This window comes from Dermacentor variabilis, chromosome 11 (genome assembly GCF_050947875.1).
Source record: "Dermacentor variabilis isolate Ectoservices chromosome 11, ASM5094787v1, whole genome shotgun sequence".
NCBI classification, from domain to species: Eukaryota; Metazoa; Arthropoda; class Arachnida; order Ixodida; family Ixodidae; genus Dermacentor; species Dermacentor variabilis.
In genome coordinates, this window is record NC_134578.1 from 82,869,209 (window position 1) to 82,886,979 (window position 17,771).

At 47.1% G+C, this 17,771-nt stretch overlaps 1 protein-coding gene across 2 annotated transcripts; it reads left to right on the forward strand.

Moving 5' to 3' along the window:
- Positions 1 to 11,532: 11,532 nt before the first annotated feature.
- On the forward strand, positions 11,533 to 17,198 carry LOC142563750 (uncharacterized). Of its 2 annotated transcripts, XM_075674355.1 has the most exons (4): positions 11,533 to 11,673; positions 13,079 to 13,172; positions 13,695 to 13,745; positions 14,343 to 17,198. In XM_075674355.1, the coding sequence occupies exons 1-4, from the start codon at positions 11,645 to 11,647 to the stop codon at positions 16,299 to 16,301; spliced, it is 2,133 nt and encodes a 710-aa protein (XP_075530470.1). In that variant the 5' UTR covers positions 11,533 to 11,644; the 3' UTR covers positions 16,302 to 17,198. The 2 variants fall into 2 exon arrangements, with proteins under 2 accessions (XP_075530470.1, XP_075530469.1); XM_075674354.1 differs by lacking the exon at positions 11,533 to 11,673 and having other exon boundaries at positions 12,973 to 13,172.
- The last annotated feature ends 573 nt before the right edge of the window (positions 17,199 to 17,771 follow it).

The following is a 17,771-nucleotide window of genomic DNA, read 5'->3' on the forward strand; positions in this document are numbered from 1 at the left end:
CAACGCACACGTTGGAATCTCTTGGCGAAGCGAAGCTCTAGGGCACCGGTAAATTAAATGCCATAAAACTTCAATTTTCGGCGCTGCTCTTCACACCATAGCGATTACGTGAATACCATACGAGACGGCGAAATAGCGGACGCACCAACCACGTGACCCACGCGGCCGCCGCATTATACTATACTCTCATCTCAGGGATCGGCTCAGTGTATACTAACAGAACTGGCGACAGGATCGGAAACTTTACTCGGCGAGCAAACGACCGAGCAAACGCGCCAAACTGCGGGGACATAGAAAGTTTCGATCAATAAAGTGTTCACGCGCTTGAAGCGTCTACATTTGTGGCACCAAGGATGTTTAGGCACTGTTTGTTGTCGCACTGCGTAACTCCAGGACAACACGGATGGTCACCAGCACACCTGCAGGGCAGGTACAGATGGGGCTGTGCACATATGTGCCGATTCGTACGTTATGCGAGCGTTGTCACGTGTGCGAGAGCAGCGTGCTCAACTTCTTTTTTTTTTTCATTGAGTGATAATGCACCTGAAGTCTGGGACAACCTAGTGAGTGAGGGAGGGAGTGAGAACACTTTATTTCGAATCTGAACGGTTTGCGTCCGGCGAGATAGTGGGCTGGGGCACCCGCCGAGGTTACGGCCAAGAGCTCTTGCCTCTCGGCGGCTTCCTTGGCCTGCTGGACTGCCCAGAGTTGATCTTCCAGGTTCGAGCTGAGTAGCGCCGCCTGCCATCGCGCACGGAGGCTGTCGATGGAGGCTTCGCTCGCATTTACCTGTATTAGTTCCCGGCATTCCCATAGCATGTGTTCTAACGTGGCTTTGGTGCCAAACACTTTGTATCTATCTGTTGTGTATATGTCTGGATAAACAGCATGCATTAGTATCGGGCTCTTGTGTGATTTGGTTGGTAGTTGTAGCCACTGGACAGCTTGAGATCTAGTGAGTTGTGGATGGGGTGATGGATAAGTGCATCTTTGCATCTTGTAATGGTTGGCGATGTCGTCGAACCTCGTCATTCTGTTTCTCCATTCCCACACTTGGGAGGGCCCTGTCCAGGTGTCTACGTTTGTCGCAGCTCGGAAAGTCAGTCCTCGAGCCAAGTTGTGTGCCGCCGCGTTAGGGTTGTCCTTCTCCCCTTGAGTCGGTGATGTCTCTTCTTGGTTTGCCTTGTCCGAGTAGGTTTAGTGCCTCAGCTGAGATCAGGCCGTTCGCGATGTTGCGTACTGCCATCTGGGAATCAGTAATTATATAGTATGCGTTGGTTTGTGCTATGGCTAACGCTATGGCCACATCCTCCGCCGTTTCGATGCGTGTCGTGATTATAGTCGAGCTTGTGCAGCATTGTCTCTTGCGGTTAAGTAATGCTGCGACAAAGCTGCATTTGAGTTTGTAACGTGCAGCATCTTCAAAGACCGCGTCCTTGTTCCTTCCGTAGTTCTACGCCATGTTCTTTGCGCTGATTTTTCTCCTTCCCTCGTGGTGCACAGGATGCATATGCTTGGGTGTGTCTGTTTAATTTCTTTCCTCCTGAAAGTACGTGTTCGCAATCAAGTTGAGCAACGACAACTGTGCCAGAACCGTGTAAGCGAGAGTGTCCTCGGCGTTTTGTTAGAATTTTTTGCATTTCCTTTTCAAACGTTTCACGATATATTGCGCAAAAGGTAAAAAATTCAGTCCCCTTTCACTCTGTGAAGAAGGATGACGAGCAAAGCTGTCAATGTAGGCCCCTTACTGGCGAACTGAACGCCCGCCGCGGATGGGCTCCGCCTTGCACTATCTTCGCGATCGGCCCACGTATGAGAAATCTATGGTCTATGTCCATAGAGAAAGGAATACAACAAGAGCGGACACTCCCATAGAGAGCTGTGGCCCAATTGACTGCAGCGGACCAAGCCGTCGGCGTTAATACATAAACCAGACTTCCGGTTTCGGTTTTGTGCGCGTGTGTTTTGAATACTAGCTGGTACGCGTATCACGCCGGCTCCGCTGCCTTTCTTTTTTTTTTTTTTTTTTTGCTTCAACAGCTCAACCGCGCGCGCTCGTCGCGCGACATCGTTTTATTATTAAGTAAAATTTATTGTTCACGATCTTCTCAAGCCTCCATCAAATATGTGACACGTGTAATTTCATAAAGAATCAAGACACCTGGTGAAATTAGGAAATGTTAATTTTATTCTTTGTAAATGCCCGTTGTGGGCTTTTTGTGCATTCATCCAACGTTTTGGCACCAGGTAAGCAGCAGTAGTTTCCCTAGGAAGCTCCACCAGACGACGTGAGCTGAAAAAAATTAATTACAAGCAAGTATTACTTTGGCATTAACATTTAATAATGATGCGTGTTGAGGTGAAGCGTGCGACAGTGGTCAATGGGCGGCATTACAAACAAAAGCAGTTTGTATTTACACACACGGCGTAGAATATAACCGACTCAATCCAAACAATACCGTGCATACCACCAAAACATTCTATTTCCAAACATTCCTCTCTTCCCGGGCGTTACTTATTTCCTGCAGTTTAATGGCACGAATACACGGGCTACTGCGCATTTCCAGAACTTGGCTAGAACCGACTCGATATAGTACGCTACGAATACACAGAGGCGGCCACAACGCAGGCTCTCAACCAGACCATGCTGGACGCTCCCAAAATTCCTTCTACTCGCACTCAACACAAATGCGTGGCTACCGTTCAGAATGAGGGCTTTTCGAGTTACTAGTTCCTGACGTCTGAGCTTCTTAGCGTTATCTTTTGCGCGTTCTGCCGGAGCAAGCAACACACACCCGTGTTATCACTGTTGACAGTTTCTCGTCGCGTTTTCGACAAGCGTAAGTACCGAAAGAAGGCTTCAATTATTGCGGGGCCATGATTTTCACAAACTTGTCGCAGTAACATTCAGTAGGCGCCAAACTAACTTTGTCACCACGGCCGAGCTACTTTTCACTGCGTCACGACAGGCGCGGCGAGCGTGCCTCATAATTAACAAAAAAAGTACCGAAAATAATTTTCAGCAATGTTGGGCGTCATAGAAACCGCCAGCAACTTGTCAGTGCATCAAAGCGCGAAGCTGCGCACCACGGCCGAGTTGCTTTTCGCTGACCGCGTCACAGCGCTCGGCGTGCTCACTGCGCTTGAAAAGTACCCCAAAAACTAACGAAATTAGTTACAATAATGGTGTGGGCCAGAGGAAGCGCCAAAACTTGTCGCAGTAAGATTCAGCACACGCGAAACTGCGTCTCAGCACCATGTGCGACTAGCGTGCCCAAAAACTACCGAAATAAGTTAAAGTAGTATTGGGGCACATAGAAAGCGTCGCAAACATCTCCCAATACGATTCATTGATTCAAATTAACTGCGCCACGACAGCCGCGCTGCTTTTCGTTAACTCCGTCTCAAGTCTAGCCTACAGGTGCCTAATTGCCTAATTGCTTGAAATGCGTCGCACACTGTCGAACAAAATTTCTCACTTTGCCGTAGTCCAATAGTGCAGCGGTGCCATGTCGAAGTTCAGAAGGAACGCAAGAATTCGCCTGGAGCCCACGAAACCAGGTTAAATCCAGAAATAGAAAAAACAGGCAGACGGGTGAACCAACAGGTCAACACACAGATGCGCGGCCGGTGCCCCTCGCTTCGGCGGCGTGTCTGACGAATGACGCAAGCATCTGGCTCGTCATTCGCTGATTCGCCGGTCGCTAGGCAACGGAAGTAAGCCGCAAAGTTTAATTTATTTATGTGCATATATGTTTACTTTTCCGGGGAAAGAATAAAAAAATAAAACAATTTCTGTTGACCTCATTTCACATGCTTTTTTTTTCGATGCTCGCAGCACCAAACGGTCGGCGTTAATACTAAAGCGTGACGTATTTCCTGTTACCCCTTTTCGCCGAGTGTCCGTTCTTGTTACATTGCTTTCTCTATGCTTTGTCCACGGAGACAAGATCCGCCAGAACCCAGCCATAAACCTGTAAAACGAAAAGTTGCCTTTATCAGCAGCAGCCTTGGTCATCTAAGACTTGGGAGCGTTCGCAAAGATGCGTTTGTCTTAAAAGCTGACGACAACGCGCATCGTGTCTAGCTCACACCTGCACTGCACGCGCAGCATCACCTCTTGCGGAAGTTTCGATGACTTATTATTAAAGCGCACGCTTTACTTGCCACGAACTTGCGATTTCGCCGTGGCCGTGCTCCGAGGAGGCACATGACGTCACAGCGCGTCCCTCGTCGTTGCACTCGCTTCCGCTCGCTTCGCCCGCTGCGTCGCATGGCTGATAACATGTCGGAGGATTGAAAAGGAGTGCTCGCGTGCGCTGCAACCACAGTTGAGGCGGCAGTATGGACGGCGAATATTCTGATAAGCAGGAGGAGGGCTGGAATCGACATCGGAACGAGATGAAGAGGAAGCGAATCACCCAGGAAACAAGAACAGCGCGCCGAACGACTGGCTAAACGCCGCAACATAGCTAGACAACCAGACTATCCTGGACTTGCAATCAAGATTAACCAAGGCTAACCATGCTATGCCCAGGCTTTCGCTACGTATATCCTGGCGCAGCCGAGCTAAGCCACTGCCAATTTGGAATTCTCACGTTGGAGGTCGCATGGAGTACTTGCCCCAGGAACCCCCGGTTATCGCTTCGTAGGGCGACCACGCTACTTTCTCGCATCTGCCGGTGACCCCGGTCACTTTGCACTTCTTGCTCCGGCAACAAGTGTTATGGCGTTCCTCTTCTGAGTGCGGCCACGTGGAACACCGTCAGCTTGCGAGACTGCACGTGCGACCACCGTTCGCTTCAAGCACGCGGACAAGCACGCGGGACGGCTGGTCACACTGCGCACTCCGAAGAGGCACACCATCGAAACTGTTGCTTCAGCAGAATGTTAAACGTGGCCGGGGTCGCTGGCACGGGCAAGGAGAAGCTTGGCCCCCGTATACCCATGCGGGGGCCACAAGTTGGAGAGGGCGGGGCCTCAGCCTCCTCCAACGCAAGAGAATGCAAAAACAGTGATTGAAACACGGGCAGTTAAACCCGCAGGGTTCAACACCACACTACGCGAGCTGCCGCCCAGCAAATCAATCAACACCTCTGTACCCGACGCGGTATCTTAGTGGCTACGACATTTGTCCCCTGTTCGTGGCTTCGGTCCTGATAGCAGCGGCCGCATTTCGACGGGGGCGAAATGCAAGCACGTTCAAGCGCTTGAATTTAGGTGCCCGCTAAAGAACCCCACATGATCAAAATTATTCAGGAGTGCTCAACTACTTCATGCCAGATAATCCGAACGTGGTTTTGGCACGTAAAGCACCCTACACAGCAAACCATAAATATTCATTGGGCCACACTAAATAAACGAGACGTAAATGTCCTGGGATGAGAGAATAGGCTGATTTATGATGAATCTGATAATTTGGACGTCCTTAGTGAAGAACATGATTTTTGCAAAGGGCAGCGCAGAAGTGTTGCGCCAAAGCGAGAAAAAAGAATGGTGTCAAAACAACTATTCCAACACCTTACCATTCTATGGTGAAGAACGTACAGACAACAGACAGACAGAGAATCGGTTAAAATTAAGGTGATGACAGAGATAACGGTAGTTTTCGTCAAGCTTATAAAATTCTAAAATAATTCCACCTTAAATATAGGCATGAAGTCAGGTAGCTGAATGGAAGAAAACCAATTTAGATATGGTGATACAATGCCCACACCGGTCTTCTCGTCGCAGACTGAAGCATCCGTTGCTATCACGGTCTTTGCATCCAAGTGTGTAAGGTGGTCTTCCAAAATACCACTCAAATATTGGTAGGGCAAATGTTTAGCGCAGTTTGGGAAATTATCATCAAATTCAATTTTAGCGGCTGGAGCAGAAGAATTTGGCACGACCACCTCGCATAGCGGAATCGGTTCAATAGTTTTTGTATGAAAACAACTCTAGGGCAACGTGAGCGATACCACTAATGGTTTAAAAGACGCGACCAAACCAAGCAAACCAAACACGCGAGAGCTGACGCGAGCAGACGATAGTACGAAACGAGCGGTCCGGCTGAGAACAGTTCACACCAGTTTCCCGCGCGTGCGTCACTGAAGGGGCGCTCTCATTGGTCTCCACCGTTCACTCCGTGTTCACTGTGTGGCTCGTTCACTTGGTTACGTCGCCTGCGGCCACCGACGCCAACGCTGGAATGGGCACCTTAGAGCTGCGCTCTAAAACAATATTTTTGGTCGGAACAAGAACGTAACCGACAAGTTATATACTATTTCATTTCGCAAGGCAACCCAAATATTTTTATTGGTGTTCAGTTCAAGGGGAAAGTCGACAATGCGAAACTACGTCAGCCAACACACCAGCCGCAGCGGCAGCTGACGTTGCTTCCATGTGAGGTTGCTGACGTAATAGACCGCATGGAAAAAAGAAAGTTCAGAGGCCCATGACAAAGTAAAGTCTTGTCTCCTGAAGAAAAGTACAGGTTGTCGGCGGAAGCATTCTGAACAAAGTTCCGGGAAGCCGAAAAGGCCAGATACGGGAGTCCTACGCCGAGTTTGCGTACTCGTTAATGGCCAACATGAGGGAGTGGTTAAAGAAGCCGGGGCTTTTGGTTACGACGACAAAGTGGTAGAGTGCTTTGGGCTGGAAAAAATTTTCCGCCTTCTGGTTAAAATATGAGGTGTTGGGTCCGGCATATGTCTGGCGTATACGGTCGCATTCTGCTGTTCTATCCCACAAAGAAGCGGCGGATTTACTAGACGATATCGCAAAACTGTTTGAAGCACTCTTTTCTTCACAATATCCTAGACCTAGGAGGTTTACTATTTCAAAATATCAATTCGTAGAAGTGACCATGACAAAAATAACTGGTTTCATTTTAACTGCACCTCAATCGGCTCCTGGATTAGACCGTGTCACAGCAGCTATGATTAAATTGATATTAAACTCTTTCACTAATAAGCTTTTGAATATAGTCAACTGCTCACTTCAATACGCATGAATCCTGGACTCTTGGAAAATTGCATAAACAATGGTTTTACTTAGAAATTGCATATGTCTTGGACAACATACGTAAAATTGACCTGACATTGAATCTAGTCAAAATACTAGAAAAAGCAATTCCTGTCCAGCTCAATTAATTCGCTTCTTCCGAGGGCCTAAATCCTAAACAAATAGGATTTAGGCCTCAGTGTTTCATATGATCAGCTCACGTTGATTTAGAAATCCGCATTCCACTCGCACGACTATCAGGAAATGTTTCTGCTTTGGCAACTAAAGATATCAGGAAAGCATATGACAATTTTAATTTCTTGATTAGCCAGCTGTACTCTTCCAGACTATATTGTGGCCTGGATAGAAGAGTTCCTTTCTGACAGGCAATTTTTTGTTTCAAGGATGGCGTTACATCGGGTGCACATGAACAGACGAGAGGCCTATCGCAGGGATCAGTTCTTTCTCCGATTTTATTTAGTAATTTGTTACCTTGGTGTCCCTGTTCATCAGGAAGAAGCAGAAGTTTATTTTACCACACAAGTACACTGATATATCCAAAGCGGTAGGGATGGCAGGATAAAAGCTGCATAGCGGCAGCTTGACTAGTCCCACCTCTCCATGAACAACAGGCAGCAACATGGCAAGATATTCGTAGTACATGCTTGTGGCAGGGTCAATATATACATATTCACAGACGCATATATATGCACACATTTATACATATATATATATATATATATATATATATATATATATATATATATATATATATATATATATATATATATATATATATATATATATATATATATATATATATATATATATATATATATATATATATGCATATACGCATACATGTATTCAAGAAAACCAGAAATGACAACTTAAAAATAGCAAAGAAATACTTTTCAACCGACAAACCAAAAAGTTAATTATTCACAGAAATTTTTGCAGCAATGTGCTCTTGGATATATGGCGTATGTTTACATCATTTAGACTATATTTGTTAAGTGTACAGGGAAGACAGTAGGAGAGTGCTTGAAGGCCATAGTTAGTCCGAGGGCGCGGGACTTCTCAGTGTTCCGTATATCGATTTAGGCGAAAAGAAGGATTCCGCTGCAAGTTCGCGATGTTTATGATATGATTAGTACCCTTAATCATGTCCCGCTTAAAAGAACACATAAGTTGATAGTCGTAAAGGTGGTCTACACGTAAAATCTTGAACTTCCGGAATATGTCACGCGTATGTCCATTGTAAGGTAAGTCTGAAATAGCACGTAAGGCATTCTTTTGAACTGAAACTAAATTACCTAATGATTTCTTAGTACTATTTGACCACACCAGGTTACAATAGCGCAGGTGAGAAGCAAATAGTGCGTTATAAACCATAAGTTTCTGTGGTACTGGTAGTAGCCTCTGGCATCTGCGCAACATACCTAACGCGTTACTAAATTTATTTCGTAAATAATCGGTGTCGTGATCCCATAGCATCAATTAATGAAAGATAACACCCAATGTTTTTGCTGTAGCGGAAAGTTCTATTTTTGTGTCATTGAGTGTGAGGCATAGGGTGAAACCACAAGGCGTGGACTTCGCTCTAAAGAGGACCGCTTTTGTCTTGGAGCAGTTTAACTGGAGAGAACTTTTTACAGACCAGTTATATATCTTGTGAAGTATTTCATTTGCAAAATTGATGAGTTGATCCTCCTTAATTCCTGAGAAGAATAAGCTAGTATCATCTGCGTAAATAATATCGTTAATCAAAACATCAATATTAGCAATGTCATTTATATAAATGATAAATAGAAGTGGTCCCAATATGCTACCTTGAGGCACACCTTGCTTAATAAGTTTAAACGAAGATAATTTCTATTTATTGTGCAACTTTATCTCTATGCTGATGGTATTGCCTTTATCACCTCATCACATGATTTCAATATGTTGCACCAAAGTTTGCAATCTTGTTTGTCTGCACTTGAGTCCTGGCTGGACGGACTGCCTTTTTCCCTTAACGTTAAGAAATGCTCGCTACTTGTGTTTCCATTGTCAAGTCCCGTTCTCATTTCTCTTCATTATCGAAATGAGACGACACAGCAGGTCGTAGCTTTGAAGTTTTTAGGAGTAACATATGATGGCACACTAAAGGGGCACCAACAAATCGGCACAAATGCTAGTAAAAGAGAATGTGCAATGGGATTGTTGCGCCGTTTCAGTAATAAAAAGACAAGTATGCGCAAGTATACGTTGTTGATTATTTATAAGCTTTGCGTCTGCCCCATTCTCGAATTTGGCTGTGTTCCTTTTTCAGGATGTGCAGCATACTAAGTAAGGCCTTTATGACGGATAGATGGGCTAGCGCAGCGTCTTTGTCTTCGGCTGCGACTTATTGTAGCTAACGAAGTGCTTTATCTGAAGGCTTGAATTATTCCTTTTGAGTCCAGATTTAGGCAACTTACTTTCCTGACTTTTCTGAAGCTATACGATGCACCCGTCTACCGTTCGCAATCGATTTTCATAAATGCTCCCGGTTCATTTTTATGAACACGTTGGCGGCGTTATCGACAACCACAAGTTGCTTTTTTTCAAACGCTGCTATCAAAACGTATTGTTCTCCTACCATGCCTAATTTCGCCAAAATCTAATTCGTTAATGGTGAAACTATTCTTTGCTGGCATTTCTTCCAAAACACGCAAAATTTTCGTCTCACTTGGTTACTTCTACGGAAAGAACAAAACATTTAGAGATGGCCGGAGTGGCGACCTTTTCAAGTCAGCTTAACTGGTCTTTTTCTCTTCGTAACGCTGATTGTACCCGAATATTCTTGCAGAATTTCTGGCAATTATTCTAGCCATGAAAAAATTGGGTCCACGGGACTCAAAAGTAATAGTTGTTACTGATGGGGTTTCAGTTTGTACACATTTAACTTCTAATTATCGGTCACAGCTGAGTTTATTTTCGACGGTTTCCCCGAACAGTATGTCTGAAGTCCCATTTGTCTGTGCCCCTGGTCATTGTGGAATCTTTTTAAATGAATGAGCTGACTCCGCTTCCTCATCAATAAGTGGCCCAGTCTTAAATATGCTTCCTGATATCGCTTTTGTTGCACGAGCCAGATTTAAACGACATTTATTTCTAAATGGTAATGATTCATTTCTACTTTTTGCAGATGATTTCCGACATCTGAAGTTCCAGTGGAGCACAAGCAACTGCCTTTCACGGCAACGCGAGGTGAACTCCGCGAGTTTCCGCTGTAGAGTTACCCGCCTAAATTTTTCCTTTCATAGATCTGGTTTATCCATAACTATAATCTGTGCTTTTTAGCAATGAACCAGAAAGTGTGGACCATCTGTTTCTCTCTTTCTTTCTTTCTTTCTTTCTTTCTTTCTTTCTTTCTTTCTTTCTTCCTTTCTTTCTTTCTTTCTCTCTTTCTTTCTTTCTTTCTTTCTTTCTTTCTTTCTTTCTTGCTTTCTTGCCGCCACTTCTCCTCCCTCCGTAGAATGTTCCTTTTATTTCAAACTAGTAAGCTGGGTTTACTGCTTACTACACCAAACACCTTGTTCTTTGGTGCCTGTCAATTAGACACAAGCCATGGATCAATGATTATTGCCATACACAAGTTCATTAAAGGGTCATGAAGGTTTTGCTGGTAGGCTACCTGCTGTGGGACACTTTGCTTTATTTTCATTTTATCCTAACCTTACGCTCAGGTCCTCAAGAAATTCCTGTTAGCAGTTTGGGGCCTAATGCTTCATTTTTGAATGCATGCCTTTACCACTTTATGGTATTTTGTTAGATGCATCTTTCAATCAACCCAGGGGGGAGGGGGGGTGGTTAATCCCACCTTTGGGTGCGAGCCATGTTTTGAGGCAACAACCACAACTTCCACATTGGGAAAAAAAGTGAGTGACACAATCGTCGTCTGTTCAAAACACTTCACTGCGGACAACTTGTTTCTGCCTGGTGAGGTGTCTATTCCTTCTTTTTTAATGTGTATGAGTGTTTCCTATCACGCGGCCTTTCCAAACAGCAGAGTGCACACGAAATTATTTAGGCAGGCGCCTTAATACGTTGGTACGTACGGGAAATTTCGTTTTAGTTGTTTTATGAGCGATCCTCAGTGTAACTAACAGTCAAGTTGGGAAAACTAGCGCCTGAAATATTCTCGTTGGCGTACTTTTGTCCAAAGGCACCGGTAGCAGTGAAGCTGAAGTACAGTTCATATGGACATTTTGGTTTATACAGACATATAGACGTTTTGGTGAACTGCTTTTGGTCTGAAATGTATGCAGACGATGCTGTTTCATACAAACACTGTCTCGTTTGACCTATATACGTTTTTCCACAGCTCAGCGATGTCTGATAGATAACGTTGCGCCTGCAGTAAGTGAAAGAGATTTGTGGTTTCTGGTGCACAGGGGCCTTTCGCGCGTTTTCATACGATTACATATCGAGGAATGCTTGCGCGGGGCACTGAAAAATAATTAACATGTACTAACCTTTCCTTCTTTTTTACCAGTCACGCGCTGTGGCCATGCAGCTTTGTGCGGAGAAGAAGCGAAGGAGACGAAGAAGAAGTTCGCCGTCGCAAGGCCCCTGCCCTCGTTACGAACCGTCAAACGAGCCGAACAATTCATCAGCTCAACCTGAGCGCAAAATGGAACATCGGAGCGTCCGTCAACTAAGGTGAGGCGTATTGAGATCTCGCCACACATCGATCATCGGCTTTAATTTGAGCGCAGCCAAATGCCACCGGGTTCGCAGTGATGAACGTGGCGCAACAGGACCCGCATTGCAGATCCCTCTGGTCTGTGTTCCTTAACCCTACGGTGATTGGCTGACGGCCCGGTAACGTTTGGGCTGACTGGTAGCATCCTCGATCAGAGGTCCCAGTGAAAGAGCGCAAGGGCGTGTGTCGAGGATCTTGCCGCACCGCGCATGCGCGATGAGACGAGGTGCTATCGAGGCTCATCAACCCCTGCGACCAGTAATTCTTGCTTCCGTACTATGCAAGCTTACCGCAATCACCGATAAGGCAGTGTTACGTCACGGATTTCAAACCGTCTATCTTTTCTTGTTATATTCGGGACGTTCCAGCTCGGTAGAAGTTCTTGAAAGTTGCGAAATCTTTACTCTTACTAAACCACTATGTTGTGCAGCTTTACTGAGAAAAAAAACAAGGAAGCTCGAGCAGACACCATCAAATTGTATGACGACCAGACCTGCTGCGACGGAAACATGAAGGTGGCGGCGCTACCAGTCTCACATATGTGCGTTCTTGCGGCTCACCGTAACTCTTTTCCCTGTGAGAGTGGTGTTGCTGGAATGGTGGAAAGGTAGTCAACTAATTCAGCTCGACCTATTTTTTTTTTTTTCGCAACTATTTCAGCGCTATCACAATAAAGCTTTCTGTTACCCGGATTCCACGGCCGACGGGACAGAGCGACTTCCAGTCGTATCGTTAACTATCTGAGCACTGGAAGTATTGCACAAGTAAAGAACGACAAATATACAGCTCGAAGGGGGAGGGGGTGGCGTTGGGGTGGCCATACTCCGCGAGTTGCAACTTTTCTTTTTCGATGCGTGTCATATTTTTTCATCAGTATGTTTAGGGACAAAGAAAAATGAGAACCCTATATAGCGTATATATCTATCGGCAAGTACAAAAATTTCATTATGTAGTTAGTACTACATGAGCGGCATTGAAACTCGTGCATATTTAGACCAAATCCAGCGGATGTATCACACGTGCTCTGTGTAGCTCGATCTGTCTGATTAACCAAAAAGTTGCCTGCGAGCATAACAAATCTCATCGCTAAGCGAAAAAAGCTTTATCCATGTTTCATTTCATTTTTTTTTCGCTGTACTTGTAGTCCAGTACCACCTCGTCTTTGTCTGAATTATCACAACCACCACAATTTATGAGCTCATCAAAGGCGCCTGTTGGCTGCCTATATACATAACAAAAAGGAAAAGCACAAGCACAGTAATGACATGTGCAGTAATCAGGAAGAACACAAAATTAGACTGGATAAAAGCGGAACTTCTTCGGCTTTCAAATGGTTTCTTTTTATCCACTGCATCCAAACAGACCCCGGAAGGGGGACTTGGAACTGCATTCGCCCCCAAAACGGCCCCCGAAACTCTCGCCGGTGCGGAGTCCAGTGAGCCCGCTAAGCACGCGTGTAAGTACAGCAGTCTGTCAATCTCTGCTCTCCGCATTGCATGACCTGCAGTAGAATACCTTGCCCATACATTTCTGTCTAGTCCCCAGATATCGTATTTTTCTTGTCGTAGTTAAAGGAGTGGGGAAAAAGGGGCGGGGGGATGAGATAGCAGTGACTTAGAAAAATAGTATACGCCTAATTATGCCATTCTGAAACTCCGTTAGAGTGGTTTCAAGGACTGTACAATCTTTGAACGACATATCTTTACGCAAATATTTGCTAATGAACACAGTTCAATTCAAAAAGTTCCTTTTATAATACTTTTGTCTGACTAGCTCTAGAAGCTTGTTCCTTTGGGAGGCAGTCGTATGTTACTCGCACTACGTTTCGAAATTACAGGATTACAGGACTGACGTTGTTTCCAACCAAATTTCCACGATCACCGCGTTGCGAACATAGCACCACCCCTTTCTTAGGGGATACCTTTATCTGGTTGCCTGCCATTTTTCGCAGCCTTTCTTTTTTTTCTCTGACTTACAGATGCAGGATGCTCCGCCGACTCGGCACTCGTCTTCAAGATCGAACCTGTGGGTTAGTACACACTTCGCTTTGGCCGAGTCGCAATATGAGCGCTGTTTAAACCGGCACAAAATACAAAGGCGAGATTGGTCGAACGACGCACGTCGCTGGAGCCAGCTTTTCGACAAGATGACTTGTCTTCGCCAGGCAAAACCCTTAAAGCCCTCAATGGCCTGGTAACACTTAACTAAGACAAGTCAACTCGTTGAAAGTTTGGCTTCAGCGACAAACCATGCCCGACTTTTTTACACCACTTTAAACCTCTATATTTATCTGAGCTGCTGCGTTATTTACAAATTCAAGGGCAGTAATTCGGGCTATCATGAACAAGTGTCTCAGCGGTGGCTTCAACCTCCACGCAAGTATGAAAGGTAGTACTTCTTTCTCGGGTCCTTAATCAGAGGGGACAATTGAAAGCTTTCGAACAAGTACACCTTTCCACGTATACCTGTAGCCCACGTCATGTATGCGGTCGCACTGATTTTTCTACGGAAGAGCTTGGGAAATTTGAGCAAACCGTGCGACGAAGATACCGGGTTTACGACCAAATGAATGCATCAAATAGAACAACTACAGCGTCCTCTGACGTCTGTCTTTCTCTCTTTCCAGTCACCCCGGGCCCTGTACAGGCGCCTGGTTCCTCCGCGCACCGAGAATGATAAGCCCTCTGTGATCCGCATCAGCACCGCCATAGTTGCTGCCTCCGCGGTCCTCCTCGTGGCCTCCACCCTGGTCTTCTTATTAGTCCTGTTCATCCGCTGGGATCCCCTCAAGTCCGAACACTGCAACAGCGCCGCCTGCAACCAGTTCGCCAAGCTCCTGAACAACAGCATCGACTGGTCCGGGGACCCGTGCCGCAATTTCGATGCATACGTCTGCAGCCGTTGGCGCTCCAAGCGCAAGTACTCGGTGAGAACGGAGTTGGTCGTCCGAGCGATCGACGCCATGACGAACGTCGTCAGCAAGGACGTGCAGGGGACGTCGTCTCCTGGTCAGGACTTCCTGCAGAAAGTCAGCCTCTTCTACCGCTCCTGCGACATCGTGTGGCGCGGCGACCGCGACGAACTTCCCGTGATCCGAGAGTTCCTTCTCCGCGCTGGCATTGTCTGGCCGCGTCGACCCGGGACGCCCGATGTCCTGCGCACTTTGCTAAGCCTAAGCGTGGAGTTGGACTGGCCGGTCATCATCCAGATAGTGCCATGGAAAAAGGGCGTGTGGATGCGCTTGCCTCTGTCCTTGAACAAGGCTCTCACAGAGAGTAGACTGCTGAGCGATATGGAGAGTAAAATGCGCAGCTTCAACTTCCTGAAGACTAAGTTCTCTGCAGGGGATTCCACAGGCGCCGTCAACTTCAGTGATACCGACAAGTTGGAGTCGGCGTTCTTCCAGCCCCTCGCCGACTTAGCAACAATCGGTGCGGCCGAAGAACTGGACTCAAGAAGTTTGGAAAAGAACAAGTGGATGAAGTTGTTAGAACAATGGAACGTGACTGCCGCGCCGTCCTTCTTCACCGATAGCCCGAAGTACGTAAAGAAATTTCTCGACCTGTGGAAACGGGAGGGCGAGGCTCGCACTCACTTATTCGTCTCGTGGATGGCGGTCAGGTACGTCAGCCTGTTTGCCAACCGCGATCTTGTTTCGAACTTCTACAGAACGACGAACCCTGAAACGATCATGTACCTTCACGGACGGACTTGCTACGCTCTCGTCTACAAGTTCATCGGAGATTACCTCTTCGCCCCATACAACACCCAAGTCTTTCTACCCGTTCGAGCGGACGTGGAGCGCATTGTTTCGGTCATCAGAAACAAGCTCGCGGCGCACCTCTCCTCTACGCCACCGTTCTCCAACGAAACGTCCGCGAAGTTCCAGTGGGCTTCTCTGGACGTCGTCATGAAAGCTCTGAACCAAACGGCGCACCACAGCGCGAACGCAACCAGCGCGGCAGACGAGCTCTTGCCAGACATGAACAACTCGCTCACACACAACTGGCACGCTGCGTGGCAAGCGAGTAGATACGGGAAAGCAAGCTCCGTTCCGTACACCTTGGGCTGGGAAACCATCATGTCCATGTCCCCGTACACTCACTTGCGTGACGACTTTGTCCTCGCGCCGTACGTCCTCTCGTTCCCGCTCTACGATCCGAACCTGGTGGACGCCGTCAAGTACGGAGCCTTCGGAGCGGTCGTGGCTAAAGCGTCCGCTCAGATGGCCATCAAGCACTACGGTGGCGCTATCGCGACGGCGCAGGCAGTGGACGACGCGCGGACGTGCGTCAAGTCCTATGCCAGAGACGCGACGTCGACGCTGCTGGACTTGGCGTCGCTGAACATTCTGGCGGACGCCTTCGAGGAGCACGGTTCTCGCGGGAGGCTGGCGGTCGTGGAACGCTTCACGGCTTCGCAGCTGCTGTTCGTCTCCTGGTGCTTCCAGAAGTGCCGAGGACAGTCGGAGGCTCTGGGCGACGAATGCAACGCGGCCGTTCGTCACGTTGCCGCTTTCAGCTCGGCGTTCGGCTGCTCCCAGGGCGATCCACTGAACCCTGAAAAAAAGTGTACCTTGTTCTAGCCCTACAGCCAAGACGTGCAACAAGTGCGACGTAATAGTGACGCACAGGGGCACGAAGCTTGATGCTTCCACCACTTGTGTTCGTCTTCCGTCCTTTTTTGTTTTTCTTCTTCTTCTGTGTCATTTATTTATTTTTTAGCCTTCTTCGTAATATGTGTAGGTACATCACAGTTTGCATGTTGTACGGAAGAAACGTCTTTAGAGACATGTGTGCGTTTTTTAGACATTTTTCGTACCTGATTGAAGCGATCTATTTGCACAAATATGAGTAAGGAGGAGCTTCAATGCCTTCTAATGTAAAAAAAAATTGTTAATCAGCGTACCGAGTGCAGTACTGAAGTACAGACTAGCTGGAGGACTCTGGAACAGCAAGTTTCAGTGCTGCAGCCCATGGCACCCTCGACTGGCACTAAAGCTCCTGGCGGCACAAGCAGTCTCCCGATGTGCCTCCAAGCGCCGACAATTCAGGTTGTGGCTCACGCGGCAAATGCACGCTAGACCTACAGACACTCTGCGAATGGACTGAGAGCATGCAGCTGCAATTTCTTCTCCATGGCTACCAAAGTAGTCACCGGCATAGAAGTAATCACCCTAAGGCAGCATCTCCAGTTATTCTGTTCAATATTGAAGTTCGCACGAAGAGAGATGACTAGAGCTAGGTTGTTCATTACGATGCATCGGCGTTCATCAAAATTGAGTGCACAGTACCTGACATGGTTGTTGAAATGAGGGGCCCCTTTTTCATTCCCTCTCGTGTTGCGTGCACAGAGCTCTCGGAGGCCGTAAAATGCTCTAATAGTTACTGTAAACGTAATTGATTTTGTGACCATACCCTCGTTTACATTAAAGCATGGGCTTTCTGCATGATCGCGGATTTGCGTCGCACTTCCTCACATCCATGCGGTGTATCCAGATGCTGCGAAGGCCGAGCATGAAGAGCATGTCGTAAGGCACACTATGTTATCTGATTAGATTACCACTGTGGTTGGCACGGGAGGTCATAGCGCCGGGGGTTCGCACTGTTTGGACAAGGCATGACGAACTCCAAAGATTTCCGTCGTCCACCCAGTCATTGTCGACGTTATCCACTGAAACAAACGTTTCGCGAGCCGCACAGGGCGTCATGCACATCCATCGTAAACACGGAGGCAGTTGGGGCAAAGTCACGGACGGCTAACTACGTGATCAAACATGGCGCCGCCCAAGGGACCGCTGTATAGAGAGGCTATGGAAACTTTTATAGCGAGCAGTCTGCGCGCCGTCACCAGGGGCCGCCACAGGTGCGCGGCCATTGAACGCCTTCTGCACCGGGAGCAGGCGGGCATCAGCGGCTGCCAACCGCTCCAGCTTTGTTTCGCCGACAGGCCTATAGCATGGCTTTCAGTACTATTTCTTTAATATGTGAAAGACCAGAGGGAAGACCTGCTTTGCAGTGAACTTCAAGAACTGCGGGAGAGACTCGAATGTGTG